Source organism: Biomphalaria glabrata, chromosome 5 (genome assembly GCF_947242115.1).
Source record: "Biomphalaria glabrata chromosome 5, xgBioGlab47.1, whole genome shotgun sequence".
Taxonomy (NCBI): Eukaryota; Metazoa; Mollusca; class Gastropoda; family Planorbidae; genus Biomphalaria; species Biomphalaria glabrata.
The window spans coordinates 52,112,067-52,138,494 of record NC_074715.1 but is presented as its reverse complement, the minus strand read 5'-3'; the positions used below and the strand labels follow the sequence as shown (position 1 = coordinate 52,138,494).

The 26,428-nt window shown below is 40.1% G+C and overlaps 1 protein-coding gene and 1 non-coding gene across 5 annotated transcripts in view; one reads left to right on the top strand and one right to left on the bottom strand.

Moving 5' to 3' along the window:
• Positions 1 to 11: 11 nt before the first annotated feature.
• On the bottom strand, positions 12 to 99 carry Trnay-gua (transfer RNA tyrosine (anticodon GUA)). The gene is given in 2 exon segments: positions 12 to 47; positions 63 to 99. It is a non-coding gene; the product is annotated as a tRNA-Tyr (tRNA).
• A 257-nt stretch (positions 100 to 356) lies between these two features.
• LOC106076036 (protein FAM135A-like) overlaps positions 357 to 26,428 on the top strand; it is a 48,738-nt gene continuing 22,666 nt past the window's right edge. The window contains exons 1-5 of one of the 4 annotated variants that reach the window (XM_056029013.1): positions 357 to 543; positions 2,499 to 2,597; positions 20,463 to 20,544; positions 24,349 to 24,437; positions 25,870 to 26,009. In XM_056029013.1, coding sequence (XP_055884988.1) covers positions 20,468 to 20,544; positions 24,349 to 24,437; positions 25,870 to 26,009 — 306 coding nt within the window. In that variant the 5' untranslated portion in view covers positions 357 to 543; positions 2,499 to 2,597; positions 20,463 to 20,467. Of the gene's footprint in view, positions 544 to 2,498; positions 2,598 to 5,529; positions 5,868 to 14,093; positions 14,216 to 14,256; positions 14,444 to 20,462; positions 20,545 to 24,348; positions 24,438 to 25,869; positions 26,010 to 26,428 lie in introns of those variants that run through there. The other 3 variants (XM_056029010.1, XM_056029011.1, XM_056029014.1) reach the window with 3 other exon arrangements.

Below are 26,428 nucleotides of genomic sequence, written 5' to 3'. Positions count from 1 at the left end.
AAAAAAAAAATTCCCGCGAACCGGATTCGAACCAGTGACCTAAGGATAGCTATCTATATCAACTACAGTCCTCCGCTCTACCAACTGAGCTATCGCGGGTACACCTCTACACACAAAAAGTTACATAACTATATTGATTAAACGTGCGTCTTTAATTTGCATAATTATTTAATATAAATTTTTTAAAATAAATATTCTATTCCACTTGCTATTATAACAAACAAATGCAATGGAACCGTTTGTATATTCTTTTTTAGATTCGCAACTCTTTCAAGGAGAAAGTGATTACCAGCAACATTTTTACGGAAGTGATACGGAAGTTTGTATTCAAGGGAAATAAACTACGAATTTGCGCATGCGTTATTTGGGATTAGAAGATGACACTCAAAACATTTATATTTATATGACTTATTTATTATGCCTTTAACCTTATGAACCTATTAATATTAAGAACTAAATATCTAGATCTACTTTTTTATTTAGCAAAAATCCTATATGGTTTATAGATCCAGAACTAATCTAGATCTGGTCTACAATTCTCTGGTATGTCTAGAATTCTATCCTGGCACTGTTTCTGTTAGTGTTAAGTGTGACACTGCGAACTAACAGACAGCAGTGACTGAGACTGAGTGTTAGTGACGAGTGTTACTGTAATACTGTTAGTGGCACTGTTAGTAGTAAATAGTTAAAATAGTAGTGTTAGTACTGCCGCTCAGTGTTAGTGTTAAAGAATTTAAGTAGATCTATAATATAAAGTAGATCTAGACTCTAGATATAGAGACCTAGAGTTAGAGTTGTTTATCATGAATAATCATGCTATTCGGACACCTTACTTATACTTTTTTATAGGTAAAGTTTGACTTTGACAGCGCATTAAAGTTTAAAGCCATTAATATTTGACAATGGTTCGACATAGAAGAATAAGGATTACTACTTATATTTTATATTTTTTATATATTTGTACCCCTAACCTATATTTGTTATTATATTTAAGGTCAAAGAGGCTGTGTGTTTTCATTTAATTCGGACAAATTTCACCCACATTATTTGATTCCAGACACCATAATTTATTGCAGACAGTCTCTATATTTATATTAGGCATCAATAAACTCAAATTTTAATTCTATAGTCTATAGTATATTAACATTAACTAAATTTTAAGATCCCCAGGCATATTAACATTAACTAAATTTTAAGATCCCCAGGCATAGCCCCTCACATGAAATCATTAAGATGATTTAAAGATGTTTTCAAAATCAAATTATGCATAAATACGAACAAAAAAAAAAAAATATGAACACACTTTTTCTACCAATATTAGGTCACTGGGATAGTGACTTCTACAAAGACTTTTAGACTATGTTTGCATGATTAGACGTGTGTTGAATGTTTGTGTTTTTTCTTTATTAATTTAATAATTTTCTAATACAAATGATCTTTTGTAGTATAGTACAGGTTAGGATAGCCATTCTTGCCTACATAGCTGAATCCTCTATATTACTTACTTAGACTTAGGTCCTCCCGCACCGTTCGGCGCATTGGGCAGCAAGCTGTCTCCATAAAGATCTGTATAGTTTTCTTTATGTGTCAAGTTTGCTATTTCTGTAGCAATTGTGGTTTTACAGGGTGGGGTTGCTAGCCCCACGCCAAACCCTCCTCCTTTCTCACCCGGGCTTGGGACCGTATATAAATTTAGATCTATCTAGTAGCGCTAGGCATTTAACTTCATTCAATGTACCAAGCACACTCCAAACATTTGCCCATTTATTATCTATAAAAAAAACAACAAACAAAAAAATATAATGTAAAATCATTAACATTTATGTCCAAAACTGGCTGTTTGAAATAATTTTTGGTAAGAAAATCGTAATTTAATTCAAACACCCTTCTATTAATTTTTTTTTTTTATGGAATCAAACAACTTGGCTTATGAATCAAATAAATCAGTATCTACATTAATTACATAAATTTACATCATTGCACTGTCAGATTACTAAAGTGTGTCAGATTATGAAGAGTCGGACTATTAAGAGTCAAATGTATTTATATTTGTACCCCTAACCTATATTTGTTATTATATTTAAGGTCAAAGAAGCTGTGTGTTTTCATTTAATTCAGACCAATTTAATTTCATTTAATTCAGAGTCGGACTATTAAGAGTCAATACTATCTTTGGTAGTGCTACAGCAGTTTCCAGGAAGTTAGACGTAATTGCAGTCAATTTTCATTTTACAGAACGTAATACTCTTCCTTTGTGGAGAAACATCTGAAACTAGTAAAACTAACCGAGACAGTTATAAAAGCATATTTCTTGTTCCTTAAATTTTTTGGTTAATTTCTTTTAAATGGTTTGTTCAAAACAGTTTCCATGGAACCCATCAGTTATCTGATTAAAAATTAAAATGTAATAACTCTGTCTCATAGCCTTTCAAACTTGAAAATTGTTTCCCTTTGTTCAAAAAAGAGCAATGACCTTTTTGTTGATTATTCTTCTCCAGATAAGGGAAAGATCATTAAAAGCTTACAACATACCGAGGCAAACAGTTGACCATCTTTATAGGATTACTTTGTTACAAGTTCAGATTAGTGGAACCGTAGTAAGTACATTTTAAATACATTTTAGGTGAATTTGTCCATATTTTCCATCAGTGTAACATAATAACGAAATTGGAAACTTCAGATTTCTTGATTGAAAAGCTATAAGATAACTTGGGTTAGGCTACCAACAAATTTTTGAATTTGTTATTTCCCTTGTATTAAGTTGTACTAGAGTAGTTACTCTACTACCACACTAGTTACTCTACTACCACACTAGTTACTCTACTACCACACTAGTTACTCTACTACCACACTAGTTACTCTACTACCACACTAGTTACTCTACTACCACACTAGTTACTCTACTACCACACTAGTTACTCTACTACCACACTAGTTACTCTACTACCACACTAGTTACTCTACAACCACACTAGTTACTCTACTACCACACTAGTTACTCTACTACCACTCTAGTTACTCTACTACCACTCTAGTTACTCTACTACCACTCTAGTTACTCTACTACCACACTAGTTACTCTACTACCACACTAGTTACTCTACTACCACACTAGTTACTCTACTACCACTCTAGTTACTCTACTACCACTCTAGTTACTCTACTACCACACTAGTTACTCTACTACCACACTAGTTACTCTACTACCACACTAGTTACTCTACTACCACACTAGTTACTCTACTACCACACTAGTTACTCTACTACCACTCTAGTTACTCTACTACCACTCTAGTTACTCTACTACCACACTAGTTACTCTACTACCACACTAGTTACTCTACTACCACACTAGTTACTCTACTACCACACTAGTTACTCTACTACCACACTAGTTACTCTACTACCACACTAGTTACTCTACTACCACACTAGTTACTCTACAACCACACTAGTTACTCTACTACCACACTAGTTACTCTACTACCACTCTAGTTACTCTACTACCACTCTAGTTACTCTACTACCACTCTAGTTACTCTACTACCACACTAGTTACTCTACTACCACACTAGTTACTCTACTACCACACTAGTTACTCTACTACCACTCTAGTTACTCTACTACAGCACTAGTTACTCTACTACCACTCTAGTTACTCTACTACAGCACTAGTTACTCTGTTGTCTGTCTGGTAAAAAAAAGTTAGTACACTTATTTCTCTGGCACCCAATCTCCAATCGAGCTAAAATTTTGCACAATCATTTCCTTTACCTGATAACCCTAGTGCTATTAGAGCATGGAATGGGTTGCCTGAGCTAGCCAGGAAAACCAGTGACTTGGCAGAATTTAAGGTGTAGGATGTAATCATCTTCTTTTTTGAAGTAACGTCTGTATTATATAAGATAAGAAGAAGAAGATAACACAAGAATCAATATTAAAAAATTAATCCACTAGTTAATTGACTATTGGTTTTTGATTGGTATCTCAATTAAGGGAAATAAATAGTACTTGACTGAAGTGGTGTGTGTGTGTGTGCGTGTGTATGAGTATAAGCTGAATTAGTCCCCTTTTTTAGGTGCCCGCTCTAAAGTGAAACAAACAGTATATAACTATACAATCTTCTCTAGTCATAGTACCTCACGTTCTCACCCCCCCCCCACTCCCATTGTCACAACTGGTCCAGATAAGTGATAGGATCGTAGTAGCGTATTGAGATAGTGCACACAAAAAAATTGGTAAAAAAACATTAATCGCACAGTTGGTCTAGGACTCTAGATCTATTACAATTGTAATGACATGACTGATCCAAACTAATTGATACAATTACACTTCGTTTAAGCTTTAGTGTAAAAAATGTTTTTCTTATTTATCATTGGAGTCATCAATATGCCATATTGACTTGCAGACATATGTCTGGTCGATAAAGTCGCGGGCGGCACCGCGCATTCCTGTCTTGTGCCACCACTGAAGTGGTTAAGGACAAAACCGTTGTGGTTCGCCTCAGCCTGAGGAGGCGTGGGCCCCTCTCTTCCTGCTCCTCCCTTCCTCTCACTCCTGTGTTGCTGTCAGGCTAGACGTGACAGTAACTGGAGACAGTAGGTGTCCCCCATAGCTCTCCGCGATACCGCCAAATGCTGCTTGGCTATTCAGCTGATGAATTCGCTCGAGTCACGCGACACGGCTCACTTTGACAGCATTTTCTGGCGTAAAAGTTGCCACTGGCTCGGGTATCGATACTCAGCTCTGCGATGAGCGATTACATTTTATCGTCTCCTGTGGAACACGTGATGCTGCAATGAATGATCACCGAAAGATGGTGTATTCTGGGAATTGCTGTGTGCCAGTCAGTTGATAGGCACTTAGTAGTAGGCTAGGGATTCTATATATGACATTGCTATTTCATTATTTACTCAAGTAATACAATGCTGACTTAAACAATAAATAGTGTCGGTAGGTCCAAAGCGTTTCTTGGGGATGCTGTATTAGATCTAAATTTAAAGGGATGCTGTCTTAGATCTACCTTCAAAGTCAACATAAAAAAAAACAGTCGTGTTAATTTGATGTCCTGGTAATGCAATGCAATTAATGACAGTGAAATTTAATGGAGTTTTCTTGTAACAGTTCGAGCCAGTGGAGGCTTTGAATACGTCTGACAGGAAGTTGTTTGAAGCCTAGTCTGGATTCATTGGTGGCTGCATTGCTACGTGATCCAAAGAGTTCGTTGACCTCATCCATGTCGTGGTGATAGGAAATGATGTCATCAGTGCATGCCAGTTCCTCTCGTCCGTCTGCGATGTTTTACCTGCTTTCTGGCGGGAAGTGCCCGAACCTTTCTATCAGTCTCTGTGCAACAAGACATCAAAAGGAGTCTTCCGTGACTTGTGAGAGCTGACTTGAAAGCAATTTTTTTTAACATTTAAAATCGTATTTACCACCTCTTGCGGTGCAAGTTAGTACATATTCAAATGTATCTGGTTTAGAGCTAGGTTTTTTGTGTGCAATTTAACTCTAACGAAAGTGCGGCCCCCCTTTTTAATTCTATTACAATAAAACATTTATACATCTACGTCTGTATGCGGCAAATTGAGACTTGGGACATCAATTGAAACACTGCTTTGTGGTTTTTTTGAAATTGTTTCATTCCGGAATAAAGGAGGACTGGCAGACTTGTGTTTTGGTGGTTGAGTTAGTTGACAGTGCCGTGGAAAGAATGATCCTATTTATAGGCTTTCTGTGCTGAAATAACGTGCGATTTTGTCGCCGCTCGAGTGTGGCCCGAGAACAGGCCAAAGAAAAGAGTGGAAGCCCAACTATGACGTCGTATATTGTGACGGCCAGTGCAAGCAGAGACGAGAAACTAGCAGGTAATGTGGTGGTGCTGATTTGAGTTTAGATTTCGACTTTCACTTTCATGAGCAAACGTTTATCGTGCTGTCTGGGTTTTTTTTTTTTTAAGTGTGGGCATGTGAGATGAAGGATATTTCCACGTGGGCATTCTCCACATGTCCTCGTTTCCACATTACGTCTCCACTTCTCTCTCTCTCTCTCTCTCTCTCTGTCTCTCTCTTTCTCTCTCTCTCTCTCTCTCTCTCTATCTATGTCGTTTTATTTCACTCCGATTGAGTCAGATGTGTACAGTGCAGTGGTATTAATGTTATGTTCGCAGACCCGTGGACTTTTGTTGATTATTTCTTTAATTGTATGAACTTGAAAACGTTCAGTCCATCGCAATGTTCAAGATTAGTGTTACAAAGTCTTGAATGTTTAGTCTCACATAATCATTCTCTTTTTTTGTTTTCTTTGATTTTATTGCGTCCTTACTGGACGTGCTAATCATTATTCAAGGAATATTTTTTGTTTAGTGAGAAGTCTGTTGATAACACTATAGTGCCATTATATTGAAGTGTAAACCAAACTACAGGTTCACCCGCACCTTTTACTCTGTGTATCGTGTGCAATCTAAGGCTTCATGTTGTCACCTGCATGTGGCGCCTTCTTTGGCTACCAAAGTTTTGGTCTAGCGAATTTACTAGCAAGTGATATAACAAAGGCTTGCTAACCCGTCCGCATCCGTTGCACCTTTTCCCAGCCGGTTCCATACGGGCAAAGATGCCCACCCCCTCCCACGGAACGCAATGATACCTTATAGTAATTTTGAGTTTGTCCCCTGGCGAGCTCGGGCTCCGGCCTCGCATGGGATGAGACCGTGACCCATGAACAAACAGATGTGATTAAATGATCATCTAGTTGACAGGGGGCTTTCAGACAGAAGGGTCGGTGGAGAGCCAATCCTGCATCCTGGCCACGGGATAAAAGCCTTTCCCAGTAAAAGGTTCATAAAAGGATTTATTTCGAACCTTTTCAGACATCTCAACGGAGCATAAGCCACCAACCAGTTTCCCTCAGTTACATTAAAAAAAAAGAAAGTTTGATCATAGTCAGTGTCACACCAAGTGTTCAGCTGTAACTAATCATGCTTACTTTCTATGGTATGCTCTCCATCTTTAGGCATGCGTGCGTGTGTGTGTGTGTGTGTTCCTCGAGTCAATATTTGTTCCTTGGAACAATTTCATGTTGCAACTACAATTTACAACAACAAACTAGCTGCTGTCATGTTGTCTTATTTAATTGACGCGGTGAAAACTTGCCTTCCTTGCATTCTCTCTCTCTCTCTCTCTCTGTCTTCCTCTCTCTCACTCTCTCTCTCTCTCTCTCTCTCTCTCTCTCAAACAATAAGATACGCACAGAAGAACTCGACCTAAGAAAACCTGTTGATTTGTTGTCGGCTCAGACGTGTACACAACAAGAGAGAATGGAGAATAATTGCGCTATTAGGAACGGTCTCTAGTTTGCAGCACTTTATCGACTTCCTATTTACTTATGACGTTTTTGATGTAAATGATGGATTAAAGCCGGGACTCAGTGCTAGCAGCGTTTAGTGCTGGACTCATTTTGGTTTCTCTTCTTATTGATTGGACTGACGTCTATCAGTTCAATGCGCATCGATTTAAGATTTCGAAAAGTGTTTGCGGATCATATTAGTCTCCCTTGATCATATTAGTCTCCCTTGAACTCTCGACGCGATGGGAATGTTGAACTCATTTCTGCTCTCGCGTTCCAATCTTAGTATCAGTGTTTGCTGTGTATATTATATGTTATTAGTTATGCTTAGATCAATCAGACACACACACACATACAGTAACTTGACTTTTGATATTTTTTTTTTTTTCGTCTGAATGATTTTTTTACAATCTTAAACTCTGGCGTCGATGTGCACACTTCCTCACGTGAAGGATCGGACTGGAGGAACGATGACCTTTGTGTGGGGTCATATGATTTCCACTTTAAAGTGTAATCCTATTGCAGCGGTTCTCAACCTTTTAAGCTCGGTGACCCCTTTTTACACCCCCCCCCCAACTCAGCCGCGACACCCCTCCCCTGACACACACATACAGCAATAGAAGAGTAGGCAATAACAATCCATATTTTCGATGGTCTTAAGCGACCCCCTGGCAAATGGTCAATCGACCCCCAAGGGGGTCGCGACCCACAGGTTGAGAACCCCTGTCCAATTGGAATACGTTCGAATCTAGAACTGTTTAAATTTAAATTAAATAGTGGTTTCATTGAGATAAGGCGCAAGTGCTGAAAAGAAAACGCCCCCCCCCCCTCCCCAAACGACTTGGTTTGCAATAGATGTGATAAAATATTCAAGGGGGCGGGGGGCGCCACTGCGTGAAACACTGCACTCATCTTTAATATTGGGAATCGAAGACAATACGTTTTTTTTTTTTTTTAATTTGGTCCAGTCCTAATAGTCTAATAATACCATCTCACGGGATGTTTTGGTAATGAAATGAAAACTTTAGAGTCAAACGAAAACCAAGAAAAGTCTGAACATTAACTACCAAGCTTTTTGTCTTATTAAACTGTAGAATCATTTGTTCATTTGGGACGTTTTTGTTTCTTCCTTGTTTTAATTGTCCTTACATTCCGAGACACGCCTACAGGCAAACTTCTCCCGCCTTAATACAATCACAAACTTATTAGCATTTATAACAAAATTTATTCCTTTAGTTTTGTCTTCTTTTTTTTTTTTTTTTTTTTTTTAAAAGTTCAGTACTTTAAAATCACGCGACAATTGCCCCAAGCACTTCTAAACTTGTTATTCTCAAATCTTCATGATCAGTCAAAATAGCGTCACAAGCAGAGGCGTAGCTAGGAATTTGGGGACCCGGGGGCATGACCTCTTTGGATTTTGCGTAATATTTAATTTTTTATGTAAAAAGACACTCATTTGGGGGCCCCCTTCAAGTGTGGGCCTGGGGGGATTTTCACATTCTCCCCTCCCTCCTCCCCCCATCCTAGCTACGCCACTGGTCACAATTTACTAAGCTTTAAAAAAATCGTTTTTAGAACAAAGAACTAAAAAAATTACTATTTATTTATTTTGACTAAAGAAATGTATTTATTACGCTTGATAAATAGCCCCCAAAAAAACGTGCACATTTTATTTGTAAAGCTATTTGTTTATTGGATAACAATATATGGGAAATAGTGATTTGGGGGTGGGGGTGACATTAGCTAACCGCACTGGGTAACACCAACCCTAGCGACGCCTCTGTTTTAGCTATCAAGTTTGGGGGGGGGGTATTAAGAACTAGTAACGTTTTAAACTTGGCTACTTATAAAGTACATGATAGTGAGATCGCCACTTTCTAGGCCAAGAGTTAACTCCTTCTCTCCTAACTGACGATACCAACGTTCATTCCACCAGAATGTGGTAAATAATTACGGAGAGAAAGAGTTAACGAAGGCCAGCACTATTGCTGTACTTTCCCTCAATCAAACCTTTACAAAACTAGCTGAACACACGGACTTCTTTAAATACCCTAGATCTATACAAATATAGCATGGAATAAAAAAAACCCTCGATGCCACTTCCAACTTGCTGCCTAAGGTTTAGCCAAAGGCCAGCCCATCACTGAAGGCCATCTGGTTGGAAGGAAAGATTGTAATCAAATCGATCTCATCTTCATACGCAAACATTTTATTTTGTTTGTTTGCTTACCAGAAACGTGCCCAGGAATCTGCTGAGTTCTCTATTAAATATTAACTTGCACGCAATCGTGTATGTACTTACAGTCTGAGCCTTAAATCAATGGGATTCTGGGATCCACTTTGTTCTCTTTCAACTCGCTGGAACACGGAAGTGTGGTCTAGAGACCCGCAGCCATTTTGTTTTTTTTATCGGACTTGTGACATTCGTAGAGGCATTGGTCAGCAGGAGTGTCCACTGACGGGGGATCAGTAACTACCTGATAAAATGACACTTCACTTGAGCATGTCTTTCCTAGTATCTTACATCGCATCCACTTGCGACCAGTTTGGCCTTGGGGTGTGACTTGTCACTTGGTCACGTACTCGCGTAGATACGTAGATGCAGGGGTCAGCAGGAATGTCCACTGACGGGGGATCGGTAACTACCTGATAAAATGACACTTCACCTGAGCATGTCTTTGCTAGTAACTTACATCGCATCCACTGGCGACCAGTTCGGCCTTGGGGTGTGACTTGTCACTTGGTCACGTACTCGCGTAGATACGTAGATGCAGGGGTCAGCAGGAATGTCCACTGACGGGGGATCGGTAACTACCTGATAAAATGACACTTCACCTGAGCATGTCTTTCCTAGTATCTTACATCGCATCCACTGGCGACCAGTTCGGCCTTGGGGTGTGACTGTCACTTGGTCACGTACTCGCGTGAATCCTACTGATGTCATAATGGTATGAAATGTATCAACGCGGAAAAAAAAAGGGGGGGGGGATACTTAATGCCCTTTTCCATCTATCCTCTAATAAAAATATATCGTAGTAAGTTGTCGGCAAGGGAAGTCACTCCTTTCAAGCTAAGCTTGTGAAACTTAAGGCTAATTGATTAGATGGCTTTGGTCCCCATTTAGCGTACCTTAAATCTGAGGTGGGGGGTGGGGTGATAATGATTGGACTTGATTCACTAGTACCACGTGAGTCCTTTTTTTTACAATCGTCTTCGTTTTTAAAGAATTGATAATATATAGTTGACAACGGACATGCATGCATGGGAAGCGTGGTCGAGAGGCCAAGTGCGCTTGAACTTGGCTTGGCTTGGCTACCTAGAAGGGGGCTCGAGGTTCGAGCGCCTAAAGGCAGCACGGAAAACAAACTCCTAGATACCCCCTCCCCCCCCCCCACACACACAAATGAGATTGGACCAAAAGCGCTCTGAGCTATAAAAGCTATAATAATAATAATAATGCATTAGAAGTGAACAAATATGTAGGTGACAACTGTGTGTGCACAGTCACGTGAAACACTGCACTCATCCTTAATCTTCGGAATCGAAGACACTGCCATTAGTATAGATTATTGTATTCTATACACTTACGTGGCCTTGCCCCTAGTTCGATCTCTTCCATTCTCTTGACCAGAACAGATCCCCATCTCAGCCCAAGCTGACCGGTCTTCTTCGATTCCTGTTAACATTCCATCATGGGTGAGCTGTAGTATCGATCACTTGTCTGATGTTATCATTGATCCGATTGCTTGTCGTCATGAATCTTGTGATTTATTGGAGGCCAAATGGCTTAGTGCGAAGAGCTCTTGTTCCAGAGTTGGTGCAAGATAAAACAAAAATAATTAGAGACTCAGCACAGATTGGAAGAGCTTAAGATTTCATCAACTCACACGTCATGGTAAATGCCATTGGTTAAAATCGCTAAACTTAAAGGCACTTCAGGATTGGAATGACTATTTGAAAAGATAGACAGTAGCATTAATACGTGAAAACTCAACCCTTGCTAAAGGTGTTGGAGATACCTAGCAAGATAAACCACTATTTCTGATTTCGTATACATTTACTAGAGACATTCACTCTGCATTGAAGCATCGAGCTGTTTGCCTCAGTCAAGTAGTTAAAACAATCACTTAGTTAATTTTAAAATAAATCTCTTATTAACTTAAACAACTAGATGGACACATAAAGAAGGATATACACAATGTTGGAAAGAAATCTCTGTAATAAACTAGTCACTCTATTGGTTACATTTCACAACTTGCTGGTTTTATAATTGGATACAACTGCGTGTCAGAAAACTTTTTTTAAAAAGTATAGTTCCCCCTTTCAGACCTTGCGATCTATGGGACAGATGATGTTAAGGTCATCTGTTTCTTTGGCCAACGGTTAACGGACAGGGTGTCATGTGGCCAGCACAACGACCAACCGCCTTTTCTTTCCCCCAAACTTGAAGTCAGGTATCCATTAGAGCTGGGCGTACTCAGGGTCGCCCTAAAAAAATTCCGAATTTCAAAATCCCAGTCTTAACCAATCTTCACCGAGACGAACCCAGGACCTCAGGTTCGGAAGCCAAGCGCTTAACCACTCGGCCACCAGTGTGCCCGTTCTTATATTCACGTGTTTTGTTTTTGAAAGAATATATATATATATATATTGGTTGTTGTTTTGATTGGCTAGTGGAGTCTAATTAAGGAGCCAGTCCTCAGAGAGGGCGACAGGGAAGTCTTACAAACTTTTTTTTTTATGACGTACTTTTTGTTTTGTTCTTGACACTCCAGAAGTGAAGCTGGGTTTGGCTTCTGTTGTGTAGGTGACTCATCCAGTTTGACTTGTTGCTATCACATTGTTTTTTCTTAATTCTGACTTTTTTTGTCGCATCCGATAATATCATAGTGCCATGGATAGTTTATATCATAGTGCTAGGGATAGTTTATATCACAGTGTTAGGGATAGTTTATATCACAGTGTTAGGGATAGTTTATATCATAGTGCCATGGATAGTTTATATCATAGTGTTAGGGATAGTTTATATCATAGTGCCATGGATAGTTTATATCATAGTGTTAGGGATAGTTTATATCATAGTGCCATGGATAGTTTATATCATAGTGCTAGGGATAGTTTATATCACAGTGTTAGGGATAGTTTATATCACAGTGTTAGGGATAGTTTATATCATAGTGCCATGGATAGTTTATATCATAGTGTTGGAAACAATGGATGAAATCAAAGTTCTCGCCTACGTCTCCTGCGAATGACCAAGGTTTATGTGATAAGAACTTGATTCCAGAATGTGCCGTAGACAGAATACCGGTCAACTTTTGCTTCATGGAGAAATGTCATTAATTTCTTCTGTCGGACTATTCTTCAAGGAAAGCTAAGAGTTACTACAATCCATAGGTTTTGAATCTCGTTTGGAAAGAGGGCGGTTATTTTTTATTTTTTTTTTTGGGGTGCTATCAAGCAGAAGTATTAAATTGGGTGAATCGAACTGTCTAGTGGACAACATTCGTTGCACTTTGTCCTGCGCGTCTTGACCCTATGTCCACTTGGACGGTATTATAATCTTATCTTCTTATATAATACAGACGTTAGTCAAGAAGAAGATGATTACGTCTTATGCGTCATGCATTTAGTCTTGCATATTAACCAATGACTTAAATTCTGCCAAGCCACTGGTTTTCCTGGCTAGCTCAGGCAACCCATTCCATGCTCTAATAGCACTAGGGAAGAAGGAGCATTTGTACAAATTTGTCCTAGCATATGGGACGAGGAATGTGCCTTTAATCGTTTGATTGTTATTAGTCCAATCGCGATAATAGACACAAAAATAACCTTGTTGACACGTTCTATAGTGACATCATCTTTTAGTTGACAACTGATACTACTTTGAGTGACAGAAGCTCGTGCGATGCTAAGCATCCTAAATTTCGCCTGCACTTCTGACCTTCAAATCTGTCGGGATTAGATTTGAACTGTCTGGCTTGAACTTTATGGAGCTGTTTGCAAGAGGTAGATCTCTGGAGTATGTTCCTTTCATCCTTCGCCAAATTTGACCAGCTTAGAATAGATCGTGGAGTCGCTGGAAATAGCCATAGTATTGACGGCATGGCTTTAATAGCATCGCGAATGAAGCAATTCCATTGATTCCTAGTCATGTGTTTCCTCTTGGGAGTGTGGAGTATTCTTGACTTGGGAAACATGAACTTTACACAGTTTTCTACTTAGCCACAAGACATGCATCTGTGCATTGTCTCTTTTAAATATGCATGGTGTCTTGTACCGCGCGCTTCCCGTTTAAAATAAATATTTTGTTAAATGTTTGCCGGGGCGTCCAAACAAAGCCTATACAAGATTACATTACTGTCTGAATGATGCCATTAATAAATACAAGCAACAGAGAAAGGCCCTATTAAGTTCACTATGCGCCATTGGTTAGGGTTAGTGTTAAGACCCAACCCTCCGCTACACCAAATGTAGATCTAGTTCTGGACTAGATCGTGTGTGTATATGTGTTCTGTTGTCTGTGAAACTGAAGTCGCGTGAAGACAATATAGTTAGAATGGTACCTGACATTGTTTACCTGTTATGGCACGTGTGACACTCTTGCGTCCAATTGATAGTCTTGTCACTGCTTAGGAGTCGTCATCCGGCCCCGACTGCGTCACCATTCATTGACGTGTGTTAGGAGCGTGCGTGGTCGGGGGGTAATGCGCTGTGTTGCCTCATTCCCCCCCGGAGTAAGACACATTCCTCGCGTGCTAGCACATGTGCTGACACTGATTCTGGTCGCCCTGGGACGTAGGATCTGCAGTGTTCCAAATGCCGTCTTGTGTTCGAGTTTATGACTGTGCGGAGACGAACTCTTTGATAAGTAAAGTTTACATTTCATGTCTGTGTGTGTGTCTACCTTGTGTTATTGACGTCTTCGAGAGGCCGAGATGTGAGGGCGTGTCTGTTTGGACATTGTTTTGACAGCCTCAAGGTGTGTTGTGACATTCTATTGTCTGAACCCATGACCTTTTTCTTCTTAGATGTGCAGGTCTTAAGACTTGGCAAGAAAAGTGCGGGGTGACTGTAGTGTTGCGTGCGGCCTTTGGCGGTATTAAATAGTATTTGTTAAAACTGTGTTACATCTATTTGTTACTCTAGTATCTCTATTTCGAATGCATATTGGACTACCACATTGTCAGTCAGGTGTTGTAAAGTTCTTTTCGTGTCTATCGGGAAGAAGGGTTATCATTTCTTTCACTGCATAAGTAGACTATTTTCTCGTCACCAGGTCTGGGCATTAGTTTCGCCAAAAGTCCCAAAGCATGGGTGGCCAACCTTTTTCCATTGTGGAAGCCGTTTACATTTTCGATTCGCTTGGCTTTGGCCGCATCACATCGAGAATGGGATGTGTGACTGTGAGGTATCAAAACCGCTACCAAAGGGGTTCTGTATCCCGACTCGAGCTGAGCTGTGCGCCTAAAGGCAGCATGGGAATTTTCTCCCGTATACCACCTCCCCCCTCCCTCCAAAAGAGATTGGACCAAAGCGCTCTGTGCATGCTATAAGATAGCATGAAACCTTCGATATATAAAAGCAATAAAAAAAAAAAATTCGCGCATCCTAATGAACCGAACCCCCGCGGCTATGCGCTATGGCTTGATAGCAGCGCGTCACGGGCTGTAGATAAAGGCATCACTAGTCTAAAGATGCACATTGAAACGCCTGAAATTGTCATTCCCACCAGGCGTTGGCGTATGGAGCGTGTGTTAAATAAATGTGAAATTCAAGTCTTTGTGAAAACGTAGCCATATCGATTAGTTTCAGATAGACTGTGACTGTACGTTGCGAGAAATGCCTTCAGGAAAACTGACATGGCTTTATGGAGGCTCTTTATTTTTATGGATTGGTAGAAGTATCCTGAGGCTTTTGTCATTTACTTTTGTTTTTTAATTGAGATGTCTGCATCTTTAGTCCTTGTGTCGTCTGCATCTTTAGTTCTTGTGTCGTCTGCATCTTTAGTTCTTGTGTCACGTGAAAGTAATGCTTGAAACGTTTAAGTCGCTAGAAAAACAAATTTTTGGTCTGTTGGTGACATCTTTCAAACATCTTAGCAGTTAACATCACACCCCTACAAACATACATCCCGTTTAAACATCGCACATCCAGATGTAGGTAGCAATATATTTGAAGTACAATATGTGACAACACAATGCATTACTTCTGCTCATTAACCGCTGTGCCATATAGGGTTATGAGTAATATGCTTGCAAGTGTCACGTTCTATGCTTACATGTGTCACGTTCTATGCTTGCATGTGTCACATTCTATGCTTACAGGTGTCACGTTCTAAGCTTGCGTATGTCACGTTCTATGCTTGCGTGTGTCACGTTATATGCTTGCAAGTGTCACGTTATATGCTTGCAAGTGTCACGTTCTATGTTTGCAAGTCTGGTATGGTATTGGTCTGTTCCAATGTTAAACCAACATTGTGATTGGCCCTCGAGGCAAGTTTCTTATATCGTATCCGGCGAATTGATTTCTAACCTCCCTCTCCCCTCCTCCGCTCTGTGGGACAAAGTGTCCTTGCTTATTGTGTTATCAACGTGTGCCTTAACCGTGTAGTGACTAGAGCACAATGTGTCTTCCCTGTGCTGTGACTACATCAATATGTGTCTTCCCTGTGCTGTGACTACATCAATGTGTGTCTTCCCTGTGCTGTGACTACATCAATGTGTGTCTTCCCTGTGCTGTGACTACATCAATGTGTGTCTTCCCTGTGCTGTCACTACATCAATGTGTGTCTTCCCTGTGCTGTCACTACATCAATGTGTGTCTTCCCTGTGCTGTCACTACATCATTGTGTGTCTTCCCTGTGCTGTCACTACATCAATGTGTGTCTTCCCTGTGCTGTGACTACATCAATGTGTGTCTTCCCTGTGTTGTCACTACATCAAAGTGTGTTTGATCGCTTTATTACATACATCAAAGTGTGTCTTCCCTGTGCTGTCACTACATCAAAGTGTGTCTTCCCTGTGCTGTCACTACATCAAAGTGTGTCTTCCCTGTGCTGTCACTACATCAAAGTGTGTCTTCCCTGTGTTGTCACTACATCAAAGTGTGTTTGATCGCTTTATTACATACATCAAAGTGTGTCTTCCCTGTGCTGTCACAACATCAAAGTGTGTCTTCCCTGAGTTGTCACTACATCAAAGTGTGTTTGATCGCTTTATTACATACATCAAAGTGTGTCTTCCCTGTGCTGTCACTACATCAAAGTGTGTCTTCCCTGTGCTGTCACTACATCAAAGTATGTCTTCCCTGTGTTGTCACTACATCAAAGTGTGTTTGATCGCTTTATTACATACATCAAAGTGTGTCTTCCCTGTGCTGTCACAACATCAAAGTGTGTCTTCCCTGTGCTGTCACTACATCAAAGTGTGTTTGATCGCTTTATTACATACATCAAAGTGTGTCTTCCCTGTGCTGTCACTACATCAAAGTGTGTCTTCCCTGTGCTGTCACTACATCAAAGTGTGTCTTCCCTGTGTTGTGACTACATATCCTGTTTGAGACAAACATTCTTAAAAAAGCTAAATAGATTCTAGCAATAAAGAATCACCCTTTGGTTCAGGATTGTGTGATATGACCATCACGTTGTAAGAGAAATAACACCGAGAGCAAAGACAGACACAAAAACTCGTTTGTTCCCCCTGGCAATCAAATCATTCAATAGAAACTAGCTGATATCAACTTTGTCACATGTAAATTGTGAGTAAGTCTGGTGTGAATGTACATTTTGGTTTTCTACAGTTATGTTTTTTGTTTGGTGTAGCCCAAAGCACAAATTGTAAGGCAAATTTCTTTATGGATAAAAAAGATTATTATTAAAGAATTGTTGAAATTTGTTGATTTAAATGAGCAGAGGAATTTAAAGTCTTGATTTGGTACATAGTTCTGAGTCGCACAACATATTTACGGTCAGTTTTAGAGACAGCCGTGATAATGACATAGAAGCTAAACTAATGGAAATAAATAATTGTGGAATTGAGAAAAGGCTGGAACACGTAACAATGTTCGAGCATAAAAAACTTACGTATACACTTCAAGCTGCACGGACTTGTCACAAACAACACAAACATTGCTTCTGTCTCGGCGACCTCCACTAATTTTCACTTCCCTTTTAGATCTAATTTTTGTTTGTTTTTTTTTTTTTTGTTTTACATGTTTCGGATGTTGAAGATAGTTGAAGATAGTTTACTTCCTAGTTCAAATCTCCCGCAGGACGACGGGGAATGGGAGCGGGCAGGGTTTGAACCTCGATAAATCTGAACGACAGTCCAGCGTGCAAACCGCACGACCATCTATCTTTACGCAGCAGTACGGATGACCTGTGTTCACTGATACTTCGTTATTGTGTCGAGAAATTCTTTCTTTCACTCTGTTGTATTCTTTGCAGTACAACCCGGTTAATCGCATACCTTGTTATTGCATACTTTGCAGTGCCACCCGGTTAATCGCATACCTTGTTATTGCATACTTTGCAGTGCAACCCGGTTAATCGCATACCGTGTTATTGCATACTTATGCCCAGCCGAAGGACATGATATTTCCATCCTGTTTCTGTTTAATGAGGTCATCCTTGGACAGTAAGTTAGGTATGGCCAGATTCTTAACAGGGTCAGTGCGAGTTTCTCTCCAAAAATTTTGTACTTTAAGTTTTAGTTGATCTCATTACTCCACTGGCAGTCTGCTTGTCGACATTGAACGCTTGTTTTATTATTATTTATTTATATAGCGATACTTTCATGCTTAGAGCATGCCCAGAGCGCTTAGTTCCAATCTCAGTTGTGGACAAATGGTTAGGGTATAAAAGAGAAGGTTTTTGCGTGCTGCCTTTAGGCGCTCAGTAAACACTGCCCGAGTCGCGTGTCGAACCTCGAGCCCCCTTCATAGCCAAGCTAAGTTCAAGCGCACTTAGCCTCTCGACCACGCTTCCCACCCATACCCATCATCAACTATTTGTTACAGTTTCCTTTCTCCATTCAACGTTGGCCTTATTTCATTTTAAACTATATGGCTTTTGGGTGTTATCTCTACCTGGGGCTTTGGGTGTTATCTCTACCTGGCACACACCACGTGAAAAGCCGCAGACATTCCCCTTCTCCCCCATGACTTATGACCTAACATTTCGTGTTAGTTGTTCAGTTAGTCCTACCTAGGGTGAGGAGGAGAGTAAACTACGTCTTTGACAGGTGGTGTAGCTTGTAGTGGACGTAGTGGACAGTGCAGGTCAACTTTGTGGTTAGGGTGATCCAAGTTTCCTTCACCAAAGATCGAGTTGGTGATGATGAGGTGCTAGGAAATGTCGATTTTTGTTTATGGCATGACTGACAGAATAATAAAAACAGAATAAGTTTAAACGTTTTCTTCGACGGAGAGTTTGGGGTGAAAGGTCGGCATTGAATACATACTCTGCCCTCATAGCGCTAAGCTGGCGATCCAAAAAACTCACTGGTTGGATTAAAAACTCGTGGGGTTTGGTTTTGCTACTTAAAGAAAAAAAAAGAATAAAATAAAAGCAAAGTATATAAGTAGCTTTGTTAACTGTTAGGTCCATCCATCTCACTGGCACTATAGCCCGTGGAGGTTCCTTGCTCTGCTCAAGCACATCTTTTTCATTCTGATCTATCCTGCGCTTTACGTCCCCATTCCCTTATTCTTAGCTTCTGTGGATCTGCCTCTACAGCAGCGGTTCTCACCCTTTTAAGCTCGGCGACCCCTTTTTTACAATCCCCCACTCTGCCGCGACCCCCCCCTCACACACACACACACAGCAATAGAAGAGTAGACAATAACAATCCATATTTTTGATGTTCTTAAGCGACCCCTGGGAAATGGTCAATCGACCCCCAAGGGGGTCGCGACCTACAGGTTGAGAACCCCTGCTCTACATCATCAAGCCTCGTCGTCTGCCTTTGGGGCGCCTGGCGTTTGGTTTTTTGCCGTTGAACAATCTTTGCTCATTCTATCGAGGTGACCTGCCCGAAGTACTGGTCCTTTTTTTTTTATTTCCATCACCTTGGAGAAGTCTTCATAGAGCTCGTCAATTTCTAGGTTGGTCCGAATCCTCTATCCGGTTTCCTCATGTATGACACCATACATTTTCTCAGCCTTTTCCTTTCCCAAGTCATGTATGTATTAGTAATATAATGGAAATATTGTATCAGGTTTATTCCATACTTACAAGACGTACCGGGCATCCCCAATCACTTCTAGTTGCACACACACCTGTCTTGTGTCAGAGTTCCTGGCCTTATGGCAGATTTATGACGTAGCGTGCTAATACAGTGTCATTCATCAGGATGTTGTTGTTTTGTTTTAGACATGTAACCTTTCCAAACTGCTCCTATAGTACACTGTTTTTAGTGTATGATTTGTCCACTGCCGTTGTGTGATTTATATAGTTGACCAGTGGTTCCCAAAACTTTTTTGTCTCGTACACTCCTTGCCATGTTTTTCATTTTTATTTTCGGTTCTCCCCTCATTAGCTAATTAAACATTTTAAAACATTCACTAAATTCAAATGAGTTTTTTTCCCCACTGAGTTCAAAGTTTCATATTATTAATTTTAAAAAGCGAAAAAAAAAAATATATATATAACAAAAAGTAAAAGTTTCTGACCCGTGGAAATTTGGATTTTTGTTTTCTCTATTGTGGGGGGGGGGGAGGGGGGCCTCTCTTGTGGAGTCCCCAGGGCTCTGACTTAACGTCCAATTGCATATGAGTTAATTCTATTAATGGGATTTAAAATTTAATGTTTTGACCTGTTTAAATGAGATCCACTTTCGTAGAGCCCCATTTACATCCCATAAGCCCCCATTTACATCCCATAAGCCCCCATTTACATCTCATAGACCCCCATTTACATCTCATAGACCCCAATTCATTTTTTTTTACTCTCGTAGACCTCTTGGAAGACGTCGTCTATTTAGACCACTTTGGGAATCGCTGTTGTGGACTGTCATTGTTTTAATTTATATCTTTTTTGTGACCTGTTTACTGACACATATCTCTTAACGTTCCACTGACTACTTCCTGTTACTTATCACTGTGTTGTTTGTTTTCAGATGACATGGCCGAGCTTCAGGCTACCATAGAAATCTCTGTGGAGCTCAATAAATTTTACAATGTGGATCTATTCCAGAGAGGGTAAGTTGCATAGCTCACTTTTTATCACTTGACTTACCTGCCCATGGCTTAACTTTGCTCAAATGTAATTAGCTTAGGTGGCCTCCTTCTGTGGATCATCCCATACAAATGAGATGAATGTCCACACAGCAGTTGTCCCCTTTTCACGCAGTTGATTTGTTCAAAGGAACGGCAAGTGGCGATACAGTTTGGGAGCCCTCAGCCCTGGTGTAGCACTGTGTAGCTACCTAAGGGTCGCCCACTCCGGATTTTTTATTCAAGGTTGACTCCCGGAGCCTTTTGCAATGTTTGGGTATCGCTGCAGAGGCAGCAGACGTTTTGAATTCAGAGTTCTCCTTGTCGTTTTTTCTCCCATTTTTTTCGGATCCAGCAGACATTTTGCACAATTATTTACTGTAGATCAGCGGTTCTCAACCTTTTATGCTCGGCGACCCCTTTTTTACAATCCCCCACTCTGCCGTGACCCCCCCCTCCCCGCACACACACATACAGGAATAGAAGAGTAGTCAATAACAATCCCTATTTTTGGATCGTCTTAGGCGACCCCTGGCAAATCGTCAATCGACCCCCAAGGGGGTCGCGACCCACAGGTTGAGAATCAATAATATAAGCATTTTGTTATTTCTTTTTTTTTTTAAAGTATTTGTTTATATATTTTCTTGTTTTGCATTACTATGCCACTGCCACCTCGTAATAAGATGTTGACACGAACAAGCTTTGTCTTGTCTAAGCACATTAGGATGTACTGACTCGAAATTGATACTGTTCTAGTCATGTATCATTCAGTAAGCTCTATTTCACTCAATCAAAACAACACTGGCGCGGACATTAGGTTTGGTTTCAAGGCAATCTTTTTCCAAAATAGTGTTCTTTTTATACTCGCTGTCATGTCATCTGTCATGTTCTCATCGAAAAGGCTGGAAAAGTTAAGTGTCATCAGGGCCGGCAAACTAAGCATCCCCCCCCCCCCCAGGGCCTCCGATTGGTGGTCCCTCGCACAGGACTCTTCAACATTTTTTTTTAAAGAAGAGATAGTGACATTTGTGCCCATTGCGTAATTTTATTTTTTCATTTTTTCGTTGTTTATTTTTTTCATTTTGGGCCACTAAAGTCACTTCGCCTAGGGCCTCTACTTATCTAAGGCTGGCCCTGCTTGAGTACTCTGGTGTATATTTTCTGTGTGAAAAACGTATTACTCCAAGAATAGAAACAGCTGTAGTGTGTTGCGCATCGTGACATTGAGATTTTATTTCCCATAGTACCAACTTCGAAGCCCACTGAGTTGTACGTACCTGCGTGTAAATTCTTCACCACCTTCACCCATCCCTAAGTCTGTTGGGGCACCACACAGGATCTGTCAACCGTCTTTCTCCATTCCTATCTGTCCCTTGCCTTGGATAGAATTTCATTCACTGACAGGCCTGTCCATTCGTTGATGTTGTCTCCCCACATCGCTTTCTCTGTCTTCCTCTTCTTCTTCTTCCTGGTACTGTTTCCTGAAGGAAGGTCTTTGCGAGCCTGCGAACCCCGGGAACCTTGTGATGTGGTCATAGAGTTTGAATTTACGTTTTTTGATAGGGTCCAATTTGTACAAAGGTTTTAGTAACTCTTACTTTTCTTATTGCGAACAATCAACTTAAATGTTTTGATTAGCGTGACATGAAAGCTTGTCGGTTACTGTTTAAAACTTCCATCAGCGATGTTGCTCTAACCCAGTCTAGTTGTGATCACGTGGTCTGTTGTTGACTACATAGCAGAGGAAGGTGAACGGTTGTTCGGGTGGTGGGGCATGAAGTGGCGTGTTGGTGGTAAGGTCAGACATTGATCTACCATTACACCGAGCTGGACTACAGAGTCTCAAAGGAAATGTTAAGTTTGGTTGAAACATTTAGCTGATGGCTCACGTGTCAGGAGGATGGTTGTCACGTTACTAGATGTTTTTAACACTTTAAGTAACAAGGGCCTTTGGTAAAAGGAGCGGGGAGGGAGCTGTCAACTGAAAGACACTGTCTCATGCAGCATGAGTTCCCATGACACCCATTCGGTCTTAGACAAGTTGAACGAGTGAGTTACTTTGACATGTAATCCTCAAGTGAAGGCTGGTCTATCAACCCTGGTCAATGTAGAAACACCATCAGGTTTCTCTCTCTCTCTCTCTCTCTCTCTCTCTCTCTCTCTCTCTCTCTGATTTTTAAGGCAAGGCAATGTAAATGTTAATTAGACTAAGATGGTACTTAGTGTCCAAGGTGAGTGTCTGCGTGGACGCAGCTCTTCTAGTTGACGCGCATTCTTTGGGTGTCGTTGTGGAAGAAAAAAAAAACTCAATCAATATTTCTGAACTCTCGAGTCTTTAAAGAGATACTTCAAAGAGTCGGTAGAAAAAAAATCTAAGAGTATCTTGTCATGTTCTATGTGTATCTTGTCATGTTATATGAGTATCCTGTCATGTTCTATGAGTATCCTGTCATGTTCTATGAGTATCCTGTCATGTTCTATGAGTATCTTGTCATGTTCTATGAGTATCCTGTCATGTTCTATGAGTATCTTGTCATGTTCTATGAGTATCCTGTCATGTTCTATGAGTATCCTGTCATGTTCTATGAGTATCCTGTCATGTTCTATGAGTATCTTGTCATGTTCTATGAGTATCTTGTCATGTTCTATGAGTATCTTGTCATGTTCTATGAGTATCCTGTCATGTTCTATGAGTATCCTGTCATGTTCTATGAGTATCCTGTCATGTTCTATGGGTATCTTGTCATGTTCTATGAGTATCTTGTCATGTTCTAGGAGTATCTTGTCATGTTCTAAGAGTATCCTGTCATGTTCTAGGAGTATCTTGTCATGTTCTAAGAGTATCCTGTCATGTTCTAAGAGTATCATGTCATGTTCTAAGAGTATCCTGTCATGTTCTAAGCATATCTTGTCATGTTCTAAGAGTATCCTGTCATGTTCTAAGAGTATCCTGTCATGTTCAAAGACTATCTTGTCATAACTGCATGTACAGGATGTATGGTCCCCACTGTGTAAGAGAAAATACACTCGTGGGCTGTTGAGACCTCAGGAAATAGATGGATGATCAAGTTACTGTAAACTATATTTCTCAGGCCACATCAACTTTTGGAAGTGCTTTTGATACCACTTCCCCTTTCCCTCTTTTTTTTTTCATCAACCTGAAACATGGACATTAATCACTCAGTCATGAAATTTGGAATATGGACATTTATCCATGCAATTGATCCTGAAGTTTTACCCACCCACATTTATCCATGCAATTGATCCTGAAGTTTTACCCACCCACATTTATCCATGCAATTGATCCTGAAGTTTTACCCACCCACATTTATCCATGCAATTGATCCTGAAATGTGAAAGACTAAAACACCTGTTGTATCCAACCATTGATCATCTGAACTGGGAGATTCAGTTTGTAAGTGTTTCAAAGGTGGTTGGGAGACCAGGAACTAACTTTGATTTATATACTGGAACACACAATGTGAAATGTCACTAATAATTGTTTGGAAAAAAAACTTTTGCCTAGACAAGAAGCTAATGGAGATAAATAGTGTCTATTCTTTCCAGATTTTTACAGGCTGTATTTTGTCTTCTTAATTAGGTTCTATATAAGGCATCATTTTTCCACTTAAGTCTTTAGACATTTTCCCTGGTGGTCCAACAATATCAAAAAGTGTTTCTTGGCCTTTGTCTGGCTGTTCATATCATTCACCTTTGTAGTTTAAAGCACTCTTTATTATCGCAAATGTATATGTATATATTTCTAGTTTTTGCAATTTAATGTTTCAGTTACTATCAAATCCAGACAGTCCTGAAGACACCACCCAAGCTGTCTACTAGAGTGGAGATAAGTGACAACAAAGTCAATGTTTTAAAAGGTCAGTAGTTTTCTCTGATGTGAAGAGCATCCTCCATGTTTTGGTGTCATAGTAGCTCAGAATTCACTTGGTCAAAACTCAGAACACATCACTGTGGTTTTTAAGGACATGAATTAGGCGTTTGGCTTCCAAACCGGTCCCGATTTCGAATCCTGGTGAAGACTAGGATTGTTGCTTTCGAGATCTCTGGGCTCCTCTGAGTCCACCCAGCTCTAATGGGTACCTGACATTAGTTGGGGGGAAAAGTAAAAGCTGTGATCATTGTGCTGGCCACATGAAACCCTTTTTAACCATGGGCCTAAGAAACAGATGGCCTGTTCCAGCTAGCTGCAATGATATCAGCCAACAGCATGTGATACTTCTCTTTGATATAGAGTAGGTGTGTTGGGTTGTGGCTTCAAACAGCTAATCCAACCTACCCTGTAGAATGTATCTATTAATTTTCACACAAATTTGAAATCCTCTTTTAGGAGCCAAATGAACTAAATTTTATGTACAAACTTCTACATGCTTTCAATATCGGTAAGGACAGCGCGGTGGTAAAGCACTTGGCTTCTGAACCTGGGGTCCTGGGTTAGAATCTCTGTGAAGACTGGGATTTTGAATTTCCAGATTTTTAGCGCACCCCTGTTGTCCACCTAACTCTAATGGGTACCTGACTCGTTGGGGAAAGTAAAGACGGTTGGTCGTTGTGCTGGCCACATGACAGCCTGCTTGTTAATTGTTGGCCAAAGAAACAGATAACCTATAGTTCACAAGGTCTGAAAGGGGAACCTTTTTTTTTTTTTCAATGTTGGTGTAGAAATTATTTTTTTTTTAAAGCAGCAAATAAAATCACAAGATGTGAAAACATTTTCAGCATATTCATATCTCTCAACTTATAGAATCTACTTTTTATGATCATTTAGTAAATACTGCATAGGTCTCCTCTTATTGTACATAGTACCATATTATAGGTCCATACACACACACACACTCTGCACAAACTATATATATTTCGTTAGACCTTAGTTGTGTACCTCTTAGCACTTAACCTATAAAGGGGAAGTAACCTTAGAGGGATTATGAGCACAAAATGGCCTATATTGTGCCGATGTGCCAAAAATCCAAAATATCAAATATCAAAATATGTGGGTAAGGGGTGATAGTATAAAATTACAATAGATAATGGCCACTCGCTTTAGTCATAAGTGATCTACAGCATTGTCACTTAAAAAATTATTAATTTGAACCCAAACATGACCTCATTCTCCTGATTCTTGTCTGTAAATGTAGTGTTATATTGAACTTATGACCTGCCTTTAGGATGTATATGTAATGGTTATAAACTCTCTACATTATTTATATATATATATAGTAAACAAAGTAGCAGCCCCCTTCTACTGAGAACTGGTTGTAAAGGTCACCTCTCAGGTATAAGATGATGTTTCAGGTACTCAGGAGAATGCCTCTGCCTTTATACAAAGCTGTGTTGGTAAGAGCCAGAAGTTCCAGATCCTGTACAGAAATGAGGAGGTGGATGTGTCGGATATATTTATATACAGGATCCACCTGCTGGTGGAGAGTACCAAGGTCAGTAACTGCTGTCTGGTAATGGCTGGCATTTAGTTGAATGGGGTCCAAAAAAAGATTGGAGGGGGGGGGGGGGCTGTGACTTTAATTGACAGAGTTAATCTTTGATAATGTTATGTCCACATAAAAAGAATAACAACCTTGGATTTAGTGACTTTGGTTTACTACAATTTAGTATTTCTCAATTTGTGGGACCATGGAAGTGCATTATTTTATTTTATAGGACATAAACTAGTTATATATTTGCTTTGTAGTTCTAGATCCATATTTAAATATTGAGCAAGTAAAAACAAAGTTATTTTCGATGGTTTAACACAGTGATGCCCAACCATTTTCGGCCGGCGGGCCAGTTTAATTTCCGACACTCGTGTCGCAGGCCACATCATCGAATAGATTTTTAAAAAAAGAAATAGAGAATA